General features: G+C 41.6%; 1 protein-coding gene across 2 annotated transcripts in view; it reads left to right on the top strand.

Moving 5' to 3' along the window:
• Positions 1-1,129, top strand: part of LOC138972822 (uncharacterized) — a 9,346-nt gene extending 8,217 nt beyond the window's left edge. For both annotated transcript variants that reach the window (XM_070345486.1, XM_070345485.1), the window contains exon 7: positions 122-1,129. In XM_070345486.1, the coding sequence (XP_070201587.1) occupies positions 122-996 (875 nt within the window). In that variant the 3' untranslated portion in view covers positions 997-1,129. The remainder of the gene's footprint in view (positions 1-121) is intronic.
• Positions 1,130-15,933: the final 14,804 nt, after the last annotated feature.

The following is a 15,933-nucleotide window of genomic DNA, read 5'->3' as shown; positions in this document are numbered from 1 at the left end:
ATCCTGTCATAATCTATTTTAGTTCGAAAGATTGATAGCAAGGCCTATGTGTGATTTTAACGCTAGTGTTAATTGCAAAATCTGAACCAGATGATTTAAGACATGCTCAAACTATGTACAGGTCTATCGTCACCAAGTCAGACATCCTGGTACACATCGGTGATACTGGACAGCGCATCGTCCCGTGTCTTCAAGGCGGATTGTTCCAACAGCATGATAAGTGCCGCCACCATTTCCTTGCGAACGGACACCAGTAAAAGACAACTTGAGGTACGGCCCTGGGCTTTAGCCCTGCTGAAGGACGGAGCGACCTTGGCAGTAACATCAGAAAACGAGAAGCAAATCTTGTTCATTAACGTGTCGGACTTGTCCATCGTCAAAACGATACATACATCTAGATTATACTGGGGTGTAGGTGAGTATGCTAGTGAAAGGTTGGTGGTCAGTTGCTGTAAAGATGAGGATGGGGAGGCGAGTGTAGACGTCATCACCTGGGAGGGGAAGGTTGAAAGTACACTGGCGACGTCACAGAAGCTGACCGGACTGAGCCAGCCGCACTACCTCTTTGTCCACAATGACGATGTATTCATATCAGACTTTAGCAGTGACTGCGTGTACCGTGTGGACCGAAACACAGGCGAGATGATCGACACGATGACCGACCCACAGCTCCAGTCGCCGTGCCAGGTCAGCGTTGACCCTGCCGGCAAACTGTACGTTGCCAGCTGGACAAACGGACGTGTTCTGAAGAAAAGTTCGCCACACGGAAAGCCGCAACCGCTATTAGTCAGGGAGAGAAACGCGGAATCAGGCTACGAACATGCTCGGTGTGTCAGCGTGACTGACACGAACTTACTGGTAAGCTGGGACAGGTCAGGAGGTTCCCCCATGAACTCGGTATTGAAAGCATATCACACCCAAAGGCTTGGCAACAAAGTAACCTGGATCCCTGATTATCCTTTCAATATCATTCACTCTAAGAAACCTCATGTTTAAATAGGTCTTTGGGTTTGGTTCTCACTTGCTGTTGCCATGTACGTGAAAACTGGATGTGGTTCGATCTTCTCATCCTTTGTCTGGTGATTGCATGTACGTTTCTTCCTGGTTCGCCTTCTCCATAATTATGTTCTTCTTACAGCAACTCTACGCCTCGCGTAAACCATCAGTTTCTGGCCACGGACACTGTCAGGCTTTTACACACATTATAAACACGCTTTTAAAGGCTTACCGCTAGAGACCACCCTAGGTGCCCTCCATAAAGAGCGAGCATTTTTTAAAGAATGCAATTTTGCTTGGACAGACGGACTTCTTCCCAAAGAAATCGGAAGCCTCGTTATGGTGTTAGATATAACTTTTAAAATCTAAATGATGAAATGACAGCTTGTTACACAAATATTTTTAAAACACCAAAGAATTTTTTTTTTCATCAAAACATCAGTACAGTTTGAAGTTTTAAAAGTTAGAAAGTAGGCAGCCCGGATGTTAAACAGAATGAATGGGTTAAATGTTGCATACAACTTGCAGCTTTTTTAAATTGATGACGGAGAAGTGGGCTACCGAATACGATACAACTTTCGCTTTTTTTAAATGCTGATTGACTGAGATTTCAACCATCTGATACTGTTAGTTGCTGTGTCTGTGTAGATTGAGTATTGCGCGCATACACATACATGTACTTCCCCGACAGGGATATTATCACATCATCGAATTTTCCGATAACAGCTAGTTTCGTTAAAGACGCCAAAGCTTGGTTTGTGACAAAATCAGTCATTTGTTGTATTTTTGATTCAGAGGAATACGATAACATGCTATTGCATATACAAAGTCGCATTGAAACTACAAACTGACGACTACATTCATCACGAATGTGAAAAAAGGAAAGTGGGTCACACGGGGTCACGATAGCTCGAGGGTTGAATACACCATGTGAACTTGGTGTGCGGTTTACTCAAGCTAAATAGCTATTCAAGCAAACGGTGTCATTTAATGCTGTTAAATGCTATTGCAAGTGTGTTTCAAGTGGTTAAAATTGCATATTTTGTGAAAGAATCCATCGTTCTGTAAACCTCAAGCGAGGCGGAGTGGGCTTTAAAGTTATTCGTGTGGCCTCGTGGAAATCAAATTGTGAAACTGATGTGAGGACGATGTGACGATGTCTCTGTGGCGTTTGAAGTCTTTTTATAATGAACAAATGATCGATTTCTCTTTTGACAATTTATTATGTTGTTGAGGTTGCTTCGAATAATTTATTGTATTTTGGAATTGGTAGTGGTTTAACGAAAGACGATTGGCAGTATGATTTATGCAAAACGAGCCGGGGAGATAGCTCAGTCGGGAGTGGCGCTGGCTTGAAACCAGTTGTCGCAATCGGCATGGGTTCGACCCCAACCAGGCATTTATTTCCCAGAGTCAGCTTTGTTTAGACTCTCCTCGGTGTTCCAAACATCCCTGTGTGAACGCATGCGCACGACAATGATCCCAAGTTCACAGCAAAAGTACTTGGAAACACGAATACACGTACGCAGGAAATGGAGAAACAAATTGGGTAGCGTCGTGCTGTATGTCAGCTCGCTTTGCTCTGGAAGAAAGCAGCCCATATTTCGACGAGGGCAACCTCACAGGACGATATGATACACATACCAGGCATAAGATACATCAGTTGATGTTAATGTGCATGTTGGTTTTAAGTCAATCACTCATTTAACCCTTACACTGGTGCAATTCTGTAACATTTGTTACATAGCCACTGGGGAATTAACAGAGAGAAAAATAACAAAAAACGGTCATATAGGTTTTCGCATCCATGGGAGGTAATCGGAACCGACCAAACAGACTGAGCCAATAGCGCGACATATGTCGTGATAACCAGGTGACGGTATACCTAAAGTAGCGCGACATATATAGTTTCATGATTTTTGTTATCGTTCGATTTGATTGATCGAAAAAAGACGGGCGCAGTGGCGGGGTTGTAAGACGTCGGCCTCCTAATCAATCAATCAATAATCGGGAGGTCGTGAGTTTGAATCCCGGCCGCCTGGTGGGTTAAGGGTGGAGATTTTTCCGATCAACTTTTGTGCAGACCTGCCAGTGCCTTAAACCCCTTCGTGTGTACACGCAAGCACAAGACCAAGTGCGCACGGAAAAGATCCTGTAATCCATGTCGTAGTTCGGTGGGTTATAGAAACACGAACATACCCAACATGCCGAAGGCCGCGGTCAATAAATATGAAACAAAAGTCGAAAAGCTGGTCTGACAACAAACCACCAAACATCGTTTTTGTCATCCTTTTGGTAGTGAGAAAATAAGTGCCAAATCAACACAGGGAGCCATGCTTTGAAACACGAGTTCCGTTTTGATGATACACGGTTTGGGGTCCCAGCACGTTGTTGCAATCACAGCTGGCGTGTGAAAGCAACTGTCTGTGTTTTGAGTTCATACAATGTTGAGATAAGTATGTCAGGTTTGAGGATGCACAGTTCTGTAAGTTCCTCTCAGTATTCCACCCCCTCGGTTATCAGTTGTAAATATTAAGCTTAGTGATCGAATGTGGAAGCTACATTTATTTCCCAGGTGAATGTAAATGAAAAATCGTGAAAATGATGACAAACATTGTTATCAAGCCAGGTTTTCAAGACAGTTTTCAAAAATTTGGATTTGACAAGTTCCCTCCCTTTTAATCTTCGAAAATGAACATTTGAATAAAAACATTCACAATTTGAGCCGTACATTGAAAACACTGACTTTGGCACATATTTCCACTAATGATGATTGTTGATGCAACTGTTTCGTTTTGGTTTTTTAGAAGTGTTATTCAGCAGCTGTAGGCGTCAGTCACCACAGACGTGCTGGCTTGTTTGTTCAGATCACACGTTCTCAATAAATGTTTTCTCTTATTTTTCCAATTCTTATTATATTACATGTATATCTTAGCTATGCATTTTCTGCTGACCGTTATGCAGGGTAACAGTTTTTGTCTAGTAAGATTGTGTGACAGAAATAGGATAGTCCGAGTCTGTTTTTACAAAAAGTGTGTTGTGAAAAAGGCCAGGATGACTGCTTCGGATGAAAGTCATATCTTAGCTCGCTAATACCAACTACTCCCGTTTGAAAACAGGTTTCGCATGCCAAAATAAAGACCTGAGCGTTTTATTCGATTTTGCGTGTCAATGTCATTTGATGAATCTTTGGATAACAAATCAAACTTTGACAATCAGAAGTTGTATTGTATTAATAAGAGACAATCACTCACACGCTAACACACGTACGCACAAGCACGCGTGCACACGCACACACACACACACACACACATACAAACGCACTTACACACAAACACACGCACATATAAACACACGTACACACACACACGCACACGCACGCACACACACACACACACACACACACACACACACACACACGAACAGACGCATAGACAAAGAGTACAGTTCTCTTTATTGCTGGCTACAGTTAAACAAATAGCCCGGATGGGAAAAATCTCGCTGAATCTCGTCGGAATCCCATGATGAATCTGGAGCTAATCATTTCTTCACCTGGGATCTTCCAAGAAAAGAGCGCTTCTTTTTGTTGTGGATTGTTTCAGGTTCCTCGTCAGCTGTCCATGTGGGTGATATCAGAAATATATTAACCAGGTGCATAGAGAGATAAATAAATAAAGCGAGAGAGATACATAGAGGGAGACATGGGGAGACATAGACACGCACACACACAAACACACTCACATACACACACACATACACAAACACACTCAAACACACACACACACAAACACACACACACACTCACTCACACAAACACACACGCACGCACACACGCACACAAACACACGCACACAAACACACACACACACATACACACACAATTCTGATATATTTACCTTCAAGAGGGGATCTTTCTAAGCGTTCCTCCTGAAATTTCACAAGGCACAGTCAGCCTCCCGTAAACCATCACAGACACTGTCAAGTTTTTACACACAGTACAAACACCCTTTTGTTTAAACACTCAACTGCTTGAGAACATCCTAGGTGTCCTACGTAAAGAGCGAGTAATTTTCAAAGAATTTATTTTTGTGTGGCCGGCCGGATTGTCTGATCAGACAATGAGCGGTTTTGCTGCTAGCATTGGTCACCTCCCTTGGCCCAAGGGAGAGAAAGAAGCGTCTTACCTCCCCTGGCGCGAGCGATAGAGGACACGGGTGAAAAATCGCTTCTTTGCGATGTGTAAATTGGTACTTTTCTATTTAATTTCTGCAGCTTAGGTAACTGCGCCATGTGTAAAAGATGGGTAGCATATGATTCGGACATACCTCGACACCACACATTTAAAAAACAATGAAGACTATGCACAGTTACCTAAACTGCAGAATAAAATAGAAAAGTACACACACACACACACACACACACACACACACACACACACACACACACACACACACACATACGAGCAAACACACACACACACACACACACACACACACACTCACACACATAAACACACACACACACACACTCACTCACTCACACACATAAACACACACACACACACACACAACACACACACACGCACACAACACACACACACACACAACACACACACACACGCACACAACACACACGCACACAACACACACACACACACAACACACACACACACACGCACACAACACACACACACACACACACGCAACACACACACACGCACACAACACGTACACACACACACACACAACACACACACACACAACACACACACACACACACACACACACACACACACACACACACACACACACACACACACACAATAATGTCACCGTGATACAAAGCGCGTGGAGAGAAAAAAACACTAAATTAATTCTGCTTTTTACTGACAACCGAAACAACTCGCTAACATAACCCTGAATGGTAATGTAAACATGTATTGATTTAAAGTGCCTGGTTAGGTTTTGACATGTTCACGAGTCACTCACTTTGATTAATCAATCGATCCAAAACCTAAAGCTAAGTTCTCGTTACTCATTGTATGTCTGTGCACGTTAAAGAACGTTGGGTCGGTATATCTGTGAATGTATTGTTTTGTCAATTCCAAACGTTCCAACAACCTACCTTTCTTGATGTTTGATTCTTAATCAATCGATTGACCAGCGACTAAACCATACCCAAACACCAGCATATGAATAGGGTACCAATATCAACAACACGATTAACACATCGTTCTGTCATCTACTCTGCCTGACTATCTGTCTGTCGATCCGTTCATCTGTCAATCTGTCTGTTTGTGTGTCTGTCTGTGTGTCTGTCTGTTTTTCTGTCTGTTGGGCGGTGTGTTTGCTCAAAAGGCCATTTGGAGCATGTTCTGTAGAATGAGCATAACTTTCCTGAAAGACAAGCTAGAACGCTAAAATTTTCTGTGCAAATCATGCAGAGGCTACTTGTGCGTGTAAATACATTTTATGACGATTGCTTTATTTTTGTTCCATTTATGACGTTTTGTTTGGGTACACTTTTTTGGGGTCACCCTGTACATTTAGAATTGCAGTCGGGGGTACGTATACGCCAAAGGTGACAGAAAATCAACATTTCGCGAACTGTATTTAAATAACATTATAATGACACTCCGGTGGTGAACACATATTGTAATTCAATCAAGTCGGTGTTTTAATGAAACAGATCCTGTGATTGGTCAGAATGCTCAACTCATTAAAAATTACCGGTCATTAATTGTCGATAACCACTCGCTAAAAAAGCCAATAACTACCTGCTGGCGAGGCGCATTGATACAACCTCAATTAGTCACGGTTAACTTTAAAGGTCATTTTACAATTAAGAAATATACAAGGCCTACGAAATACTGAGACCATAAGTTATGCAAAGTGATGACGTCGATTGCGTGATGTAAGTTGATGCATGAATTCTACAGTCAATTCCAAAGATCGCTTTTGGCATGAAAAGAAAATTGCTGAGAGTTTGCTGTTCAGAAACCAGTCAAAAAAGAAGGGGACATGTATGTGAAAGAAAAAAACAGGAGCAGAGTGATAAGATAGGAATACAGAGACATATTTCTTGGGACTTGACCCTTGCAGGTAGGTGGACTGAAAGTAGTGTGTGAACAGAACAGAACCAATTCTGTCTGTTTACCATCGCATGAAAGCAGGAAAGAGATCGTCGTCAGATTGAATTACAATAACATTAACATGCTTCCATTTGAAACTTCTCGGTCTTCATCGTGGATTGACGCCCTCCCAAAGTCTAATTGAAGCCCTCCGTCGCTTCGCTCCGTCGGGCTTCAATTAGCTTTGGTCGGGCGTCAATCCACGATGACGACCTCGAAGTTTCAAATGGAAGCATGTTAATGTGTAAATAATCCTACTCAGAACGCTAATAAGCCTTTCAGCACTTACCTTTTTGTTGACTCACACAATTCAGTTGATACCTGCTTGCTGTATCCGAGACCTTATAGGGGAAAGGCTCCTAATATGGACCGGCTCCTAATATGGACCACCTCCTGTTCTGACAAACTAACGGCGCTAGAGCGCTCAAAACATTTTCATCGCTGTATTCACCCTCTCTGGATCACTTGCACATGTCAAAACGGGTGCAGAAACACAAACCTCAAAACCGTTAGGCTTTTTCTTTTTTTTTCACTTTTGGCCACCGAGTTTCTACCGCAAACAAAATATAAATAAATAGCAAAATCTCAAAGTATGTGTTAGTCCCCTAATATGGACCACCTTCAACAAATCGAAGAAGATAAAAGCTAAAGGCAATTTTCATTAATTCATTAAGAAGCTTGTTGAAAATAACCTATAACTAGCCCTCGAGATTTAAAAAAAATATAACAAATAGTCTTCTTTTCGTGGAAGTTGATAATTTCACTTATTTTCACTCTGTTTTTGATAAGCTTCTTCAGTTTCCTGGTGTGCTTCAAATAATGCTCTCGTCAACCCGAAACAGATAAATCTTAAGGATATTTGATTTAGTCTGATCCGCACACTAAGTTGTATCATGTTATTTTGTATAGTTGTTTTTTTACAGTGATTCGGGAAGGCCGCTTCACTGGTCCATATTGGGCGCCCAGGCTCCTAATATGGACCATTTATGATTTTTTTCTGTATTCAATTTTTGCTCAATGTCTATCAAAGCTAATTCACTCTAATTAGATATAACGGTTAACCTAAGAGAGAAGGACTACCAAACACAAAATTAAACTTCTTCGCAAGAAACAGGCTACTAATTATCAGCATGAAACAAAAAGCATATTAGGAGCCCTTCCCCTATATCTTATTCTGCGGCATTATAAGACCTGGTCACAATTCAACACCCTGATATCTTGCTGTGGTGAATTGGATTTGTGATGATTTGATTTTTTTTTTAAATGGCCCGACCAGCGGTTTTTGGCGAAATTATTTAGTAGGGGAAGGGCTCCTAATATGGACCGGCTCCTAATATGGACCACCTCCTGTTCTGACAAACTAACGGCGCTAGAGCGCTCAAAAAAGTTTTATTCGCTGTATTCACCCTCTCTGGATAACTTGCACATGTCAAAACAGTTGCAGAAACACAAATCTCAAAACCGTTAGGCTTTTTCTCTTTTTTTCACTTTTGGCAGCGTTCACTCTAAATTTGCCGCCTAAAACGGATTCGTTTCTGTCCACAGCCAAAGCTTTTATCACACACAAATTGCTATATATGACAGCTAAGACTGTATTTGTTACATTTTAGCAGTGTTGACCCCGAGTTTCTACTGCAAACAAAAAATAATAGCAAAATCTCAAAGTATGTGCGAGTCCCCTAATATGGACCACCTTCAACAAATCGAAGAAAATAAAAGCTAAAGGCTATTTTCATTAATTCATTAAGAAGCTTGCTGGAAATAACCTATAACTAGCCCTCGAGATTTAAAAAAAATAGTCTTCTTTTTGTGGAAGTTAATAATTTCACTTATTTTCACTCTGTTTTTAATAAGCTTCTTTAGTTTCCTGGTGTGCTTCAAATAATGCTCTCATCAACCCGAAACAGATAAATCTAAAGCATATTTTGATTAGTCTGACTTGTACACTAAGTTGTCTCATGTTATTTTGAAGTGAAGGGGGCTTTTACAGTGATTCGCGAAGGCCGCTTCTCTGGTCCATATTGGGCGCCCAGGCTCCTAATATGGACCATTTGTGATTGTTTCTGTATTTAATTTTGGCTGAATATCTATCAAAGCTATTTCACTCTAATTTGGCCTAACGGTTAACCTAAGAGAGAAGGACTACCAAACACAAAATGAAACTTCTTCGCAAGAAAACAAGCTAGTTATCAGCATGAAACAAAAAGTGGTCCATATTAGGAGCCCTTACCCTACAAAATCCAACTGTGCACAGAAAGAATCCAGGCTGTTGTTTTGGTGCATGTTGCGAAGTGGAGGGAGGGTTTTACTTCATGTAAGAGCGTGTCAAGATCTGAGCACAAGGGAAGGAGTGTGCTTCAAACTACATCAACCGATTTTATTACTGCAATTACAATATATATATATTACTACTGAGATTAAAAGCAAGCTGTGGTCGCACGTACGTGCCGCTTTCTAGCCCAAAATAGAAACTAGAGTTTTTGTGTGTGTCTGAATCATACAATGTTTCCCTGGCAATTTGGAACAGTAGCCTGATCGATTTTTTTTTACTCTGTTAGTGATGTCTCCAAGGAGGAAATATCTCAAGTTAATATATATATATATCTATCTTAGAATAAATATTTATAGCTTAAATATATGATTTTGATATGTTTAATGTCTTACTTGAAGGTGTCAGTTACGAAAATTTCAATATTTAATATCATTTATTTCAAAGTTCAATACACATTTGTTTTCTTTTGTGGGAGAGTGGGATAATGTGGGAGTACGCGGAGAGGAGAGAAGGAGGGGGGGGGGGGGGGGTGAAGGCGACGGTAATAATGATACCGTGAAAACAGACAACGTCATTTAAATACCATCCCGCCCTCATTTCGAGTGTGTAAAAAATACGGTTTCATGTATGATTATTTTTCTTCCATAATGGTCCTGCCTGAATCAAACGTATGACTCGCAGACATGACAGTGGAACACCTCCCCCAACACTGTCCAATCCACCAGAAACTACGAGCAGAAACATGGCCTGCGGACACACCAGTACAGGAGAAGATCTTCGGCACCTTGCGGAGTCTTCGCTATACTGCAAAGTTAACTTCATCAGAAGTTCCGGAGTCCCTGTCTGAGCGATCGAGAAGAAGAATACCAGGATAAATTCTCGAAAAGAGGCCTAAATAAAAAGAGGTAGGCATTTGTGGGTAATTAATGGCAACAGGTTGATTCTTATGGATTTGGGTGTGCTGAATTCATTTCTGCCTGTTGCCAAAGTCAAAAATGCCTATTTTCGTTACAATTCAACGGTTTCCAAGATGGCCGCCATGATATCAAGAGACTACTAATTCTCAAACAAATGCTTATATCTTTGGTGTTTTTAGAGATACAGTGTTAATGTTTGGCTAGTTGGTAGATGACCGATAGGCAATGGTTGCCTTGTCAGAGTATTTGACCTTGACCTTAAGTCAAGGTCACATGAGACTTGACAATATTGACTTGTACTGTTTTGTCATGTGTGCATTTTAAGTTGTCAGTTGGCAGTAAACTACTGCGAACTAATCACTAAAAATAAGTGATATTACCCAGTAGGTATTCAGCATTAAAATGAATATACATTGATCATCATTCTGACAAGGTCAAGGTCATTTTGACCCCATATTTCAGATGTGTTTAAACTTGGACGCCATCAAGATTTGCAGTGGCTCATCTGTTGTACACACTGGACATCTGATTCAACAATTACATTTCAGCAGGGGTTCAGATCAATGGTGCACAATCAACTAGGTCAAAGGTCAAGGTCAAAGTCAAAGGTCACTATTTGGACCATTTATTCTCAAAAATGGGGCCTAAAATAGAGATAGGCCATTTGTGAGTAATGATGGTGTGCTCTTCCCATTTCTGCTGTATGACAAAGTGTATATTTGCTAGTTTGTCCTGTATCATTAAATATTCAAAATGGCCGCCACAAGCCTGAAAACTCACACAAAAACTGACAATTCTTTAAACATAACCACTCTATTTATTATCAACTTTTGTTTCAACATACGTTTGTATCAATAACGTTGCATAATCAGTACAAATTTCAACAACATTTAAGATGTTATGGTATTTCTGTGGCAATTATAACACAATATACACAAATCTGAAGCATGACAAACGTTAATGTTCCATAATACTCTGTCACGAGAAAAAAACTTCTGAAACATGTTGAGAACAAGCTCAGCAACAGGTAAACATATCAGCTATGTACAGGCATTCAGCAAACAATGTCAAATGTTCACATTTCATATGGTAAGGTCAATGAACATCACACACGTCCAAAGGGTCACGGTCAGTTCACCACTCGTTAAGACACTCCTCGTGCATTTCCCGGCATTTGCACGCATTTGCAGATCTTAAGGCACATCCAGAGAAAAACCCTTGAAGCGTTTAAGGTTGTCAAACAACTTTTCTTCATCAGTTTTGTCTTGTCTTTTTCTGGCCTTGTTGCATTCGTTGTGAATGCTCTTCTCGTCAACCTCTGCTCCAAAGACTGCTCTTGTTTCTCCTGCAATGTGAGATCGGAGATTGAACGAGAGGGCCCAACGGTTCAGAGCAGACGGTGTCTTTGTGATGCCCACAATCCCTCCACATGACTTTCCAATCCCGTTCAGCCATTCTTGACTTTGATCTGGGTCCACCTGGTTGAACTTGCTCTGGCTCCTCTTCACAACAAAGTGCCCAGCTTCAAATTCCTTCTTCACTTCTTCGGGGAGCTGATTCATTTCACTGACGTAGACTGTGCCCCATCGAGCATAGTTGGTATGATCATATCTCATGAAGTAGGGGAGCATTGCCGTGAAAGCTTGAAGATGCAGATTCCAGTCGCCATCTCTACTGGCGCGTGTGAACTGGAGGAGAATTTCTACCATCTTCAGGTACTCCCACCAGAACTGGAAGTTTGGATTGGCCCGCGAAGCAGCAAACGAGTCCACAAGGTCTGTGAAGCGTTTGTTGGCAAGAAGATGTACAAGTGCTGCTGTGTCATCACGAACCATCTCGTCTTCAATCTCTTGTGCGAGCTCATCATCACTGCTGTGGACGCACTGCAGCAACTGTGGAAGGAGTATTCTCCACAAGGCTTGCCAGGTCAACTTATGAGTTCGCATCCCTCTGACATAGGACTTGCCTGCCAGCACCTGTTCAGCTGTTTTCGGGCCAAGGACATTGCTCTCGACCCACAGATCCAGAAGACCAGAGCACTCCATGTGACGCCCGATGGCTTTGAGGAAGTTGAGGGACGTATGGAGACCACCGAGCCTCACTACCAGCAGATTCTGATATTCAGCTTTAGCCCATTTGAGCTCCATGATCTTGCAGTACAGCGCCTCGTCAACCGTCAGCACAACATACTGTTGCCCAAGTTGGTTAGCAACATGTTTGCATCTCAGGATTACAGTGTTCAGTGTGTCCAGTTCATGTGCAGGTGCCTGAATAATAGGCATAAAGCCGATGCTGGTTACTTCTGGGTTCTGTTCACTTGTTTCCTGGTTGAATCCAGTCCATGTCAACTCACAGTCCTTTGCGTTGGTCCGCTTGAGGATGAAAGCCATGTCCTTTGCACCTGCTGTGGTGGCAGCCTCACTATTGCTGGTTGGTTCAAACCACTCCAACTTCACGTCAGCATTACAGTTTGGCTGTCTCTGTCCCTCAGTGACCCCAGCTTCCCTGATTTCATTCATAGCTTCAGGCACTTTCAAGGACGCATTTTTTGAAGGTTGAATGGTTTTCATCCCCGGGCCTCTTTGCCAGGCAGCCACTTGCGTAGCATGGAAGGTTTCCTTGCCATCAAACCGAAAGTCTGCAATGTCTATATTGTCACACGTGAAGTGAGTGAATCTTCCAGGGACAAAGTTCGGTGGAACCACTGCTCCAGTCTTGTGGTCCATGGTCTGAAGTGTGTTTTCTGCCAAGGCAGTGTCAACCTGTTTCACAGCGTGGTAACTGGCTACATGACCAGCATTATGGAACAGGTTCAGCAAATCTCTGGAGCGAGTGGCCTGGTGTAGGGTGCTTGCTAGACCCAGGTGTTTAGGGGTTAGGTGTGTCCCACCAGTAACGTTGTACACCAGATCTTGAGCAATACTCAGAATCCTTGTCTGAGATTTCCATTCCTTGGTTATTCCTTCAGCTTCTGACTCTGGGTTATCCTCAGTCTCACCCAGCAGTAATTCCTGACCACCAAATATCAGCCGTAGAAACATGAAGACACTTTCAGGAACACAAGCAATGGCTTCGTCTTCACTGACAACGAAACCTTCGTATTTTGGGTGAGCCAAAATGTCAGACCGTAGTCTCAGCGCCACATGTACCAGTTCTAGGAAATCATTTGCTTGGTGTCTGTACATTTGAGAAGGCTCAGTGTCTCTCTTCAATAGTTTGGAAGTTTTCAAACTTCGCAGGAACAAGCACCGTTTTTCTTTCAGGGAGAGTGATGTACTCATAACTGTTCTTGATTCTTTCCTGTAGTTTGATCTTGAAAGTTGTCCGCCTGCTGACATAAGAAGCAGGTATTTCAGTGCCTGCTATCCGAGCTAACTCGCAGTATCGCTCCCATACTTCTGACAAATCAAGTACTTCCGCCTTTTTGGCTGCTCCTTCGAGTTCAGAAGCCAACCACTCCATGGGAACGTCAGTCTCCTCTGCTTCTGTGTGTTTTTTTGCTCTCGAAGTGTTCCTTTGAAATGCCATGTAACACAAGTGGTGATACTTTCCTTCAGCTGCGATAAGGTCACTAACTCCAGCAAACCGAATGTGTGTCATCTGATCATATTTTGCTGCTTCCAAGATCTTTTCGCTCACTTGAAATGTTGTGACACTGAAAAGTCTATCATTGTTTGTTGTAGTTTGGCAGAACATACATTGGTCCCACCTCATAGACTTTGTTGAGCTTCTGAGCACTGGCGGCTTTACTGGCACATGATCATCATCATCACCATCATCATCACCATCATCATCATCATCATGGCTTAATTCTCTGGGCAGAGAAGTTGACGCCTGCAGTCTTGATATTTTTGTCTTGCTGGTGAAAGTAGCAAAACATGTCCTGTGCCATTGAACAAGCTGACGGTCTTCAGATGATAATACCTTCAACAGGTCGTCAATCAATGATCTATGCTTATTATCGTTTAGCTTTGTTCTGGCCGACGATGCTTCTTGGACGGAACAAACCCCTATGTCTGTACTTGCACTCAATCTTTCTTTGCTTTTTTCTTGGCAAAATACACACTCGTTTAGATCTAGCGATCTTTTCCTTTTGAGATTGTATGCTGGCTCCATGTCTGGGACATTTGTGCATATCACCTGAAAAATGTAGCCAGGTTTGACTTAGATCTCAATCATATTTTGTTATTTCTAAAATCATAAAATGTCCTCCAAATGCTCACAAATCTAAGGAATAACTATAATAGTAAACATCTATGAGAATATGAGCAGTGGTGACATTTACTGCTGATAGTTTACAACAGGAGCGCGAAAGATCTATTGTTCGTCTTTAGATCTAAACTAGCACTAACCTATATAAGTACCTATGACTCATTTGAATCTAAACTTTGCAAGCTGCTTGGATAAATTATAATTACTGAGCTAACATTTATTACTTTTACATCACAAAACAGCAACAACTTACCTTGATGGCATTATATCAGTCAGATTCCAAGCAGGTCAAGTGCGCGGCTTCCATCTTGGCTGATTATGTGGGAGAAGGGGAGTAACTCTCAACATAAACGAGATTAATGGGGATCAGTAGCTGACACAACTAAAGGTTTATGAAAATGTAGAGCCAAACCAGCTGTATGTACTGAAATGTTCAGTTATTATTGGAAACATGCAATGTAGTACCACTACTATTCCGTGCCAATGTTACGCCCCCTCTTTTTTTTAAATTTTTTTTTAACCTTTCTTGTGGTTTACCTGGCTCACTAGAACATCACTAGTAATCAAATATCAACCAGCAGAGATGATTAAAAAGCATAACTTATGTTTAGGTCAAAGGTCAAAGGCACTCTAATATTCCTATCGTATTTTCTGTGTGCATGAACTTTAGCAGTCACCAGTGACCTTGACCTTTGACCAAGGTCACCAAAAATACTTGAACAACTTTCTTGCATCAAGGTTTAATAAACTGCCAAAAATTGTAACTGTAGCTCAAAGGAGACAAGAGAAAAAAAATATTTGTAAAAAAACCATGTTTTTTTCTTGTCGGTGTCGGCCATCTTGGAAACCGTTGAATAGTAACGAACATAGGCATTTTTGACTTTGGCAACAGGCAGAAATGGATTCAGCACACCCAAATCTATAAGAAACAACCTGTTGCCATTAATTACCCACAAATGCCCGAGGGTGTTAGATTTTCTGAAATCTGTCCTAGTATAAAACGTATGACTGTATCTTTCCACTATGTACCAATTGGCGCTCCATACCTTACATTCACATGCAATAAAGGATAAGAGTTATCATTATGATAGAATCTAAAGCCCTTTGAAATCCTCTCGCTGCTTTCTCGAAGTTAGATTGAACACTGCCCACAATTCGATTTTTATTCAAGCTGCTACACCTCTGAGTAATTACCCTTGTGTGACTGGCTCTTTTCGCCAGAATTAGAAGTAATAACGTTGTTTTTGTGTAACTTTAAGGGGGAAATATAGCAAGTCAATTGCCATACCCAACACGTGAATTTCTCCCACCAATACGCTTACTCTTTTCATCCAAATCACCAACCGTAAAATTGTTTTTCTATGCAACATCTGAGATATATTGCGAGTTTATTGTCATGCGTAGTA

Source organism: Littorina saxatilis, linkage group LG8, assembly GCF_037325665.1.
Source record: "Littorina saxatilis isolate snail1 linkage group LG8, US_GU_Lsax_2.0, whole genome shotgun sequence".
NCBI lineage: Eukaryota > Metazoa > Mollusca > Gastropoda > Littorinimorpha > Littorinidae > Littorina > Littorina saxatilis.
The sequence above is the reverse complement of the archived record's forward strand: the minus strand, read 5'-3'. Positions and strand labels throughout refer to the sequence as shown.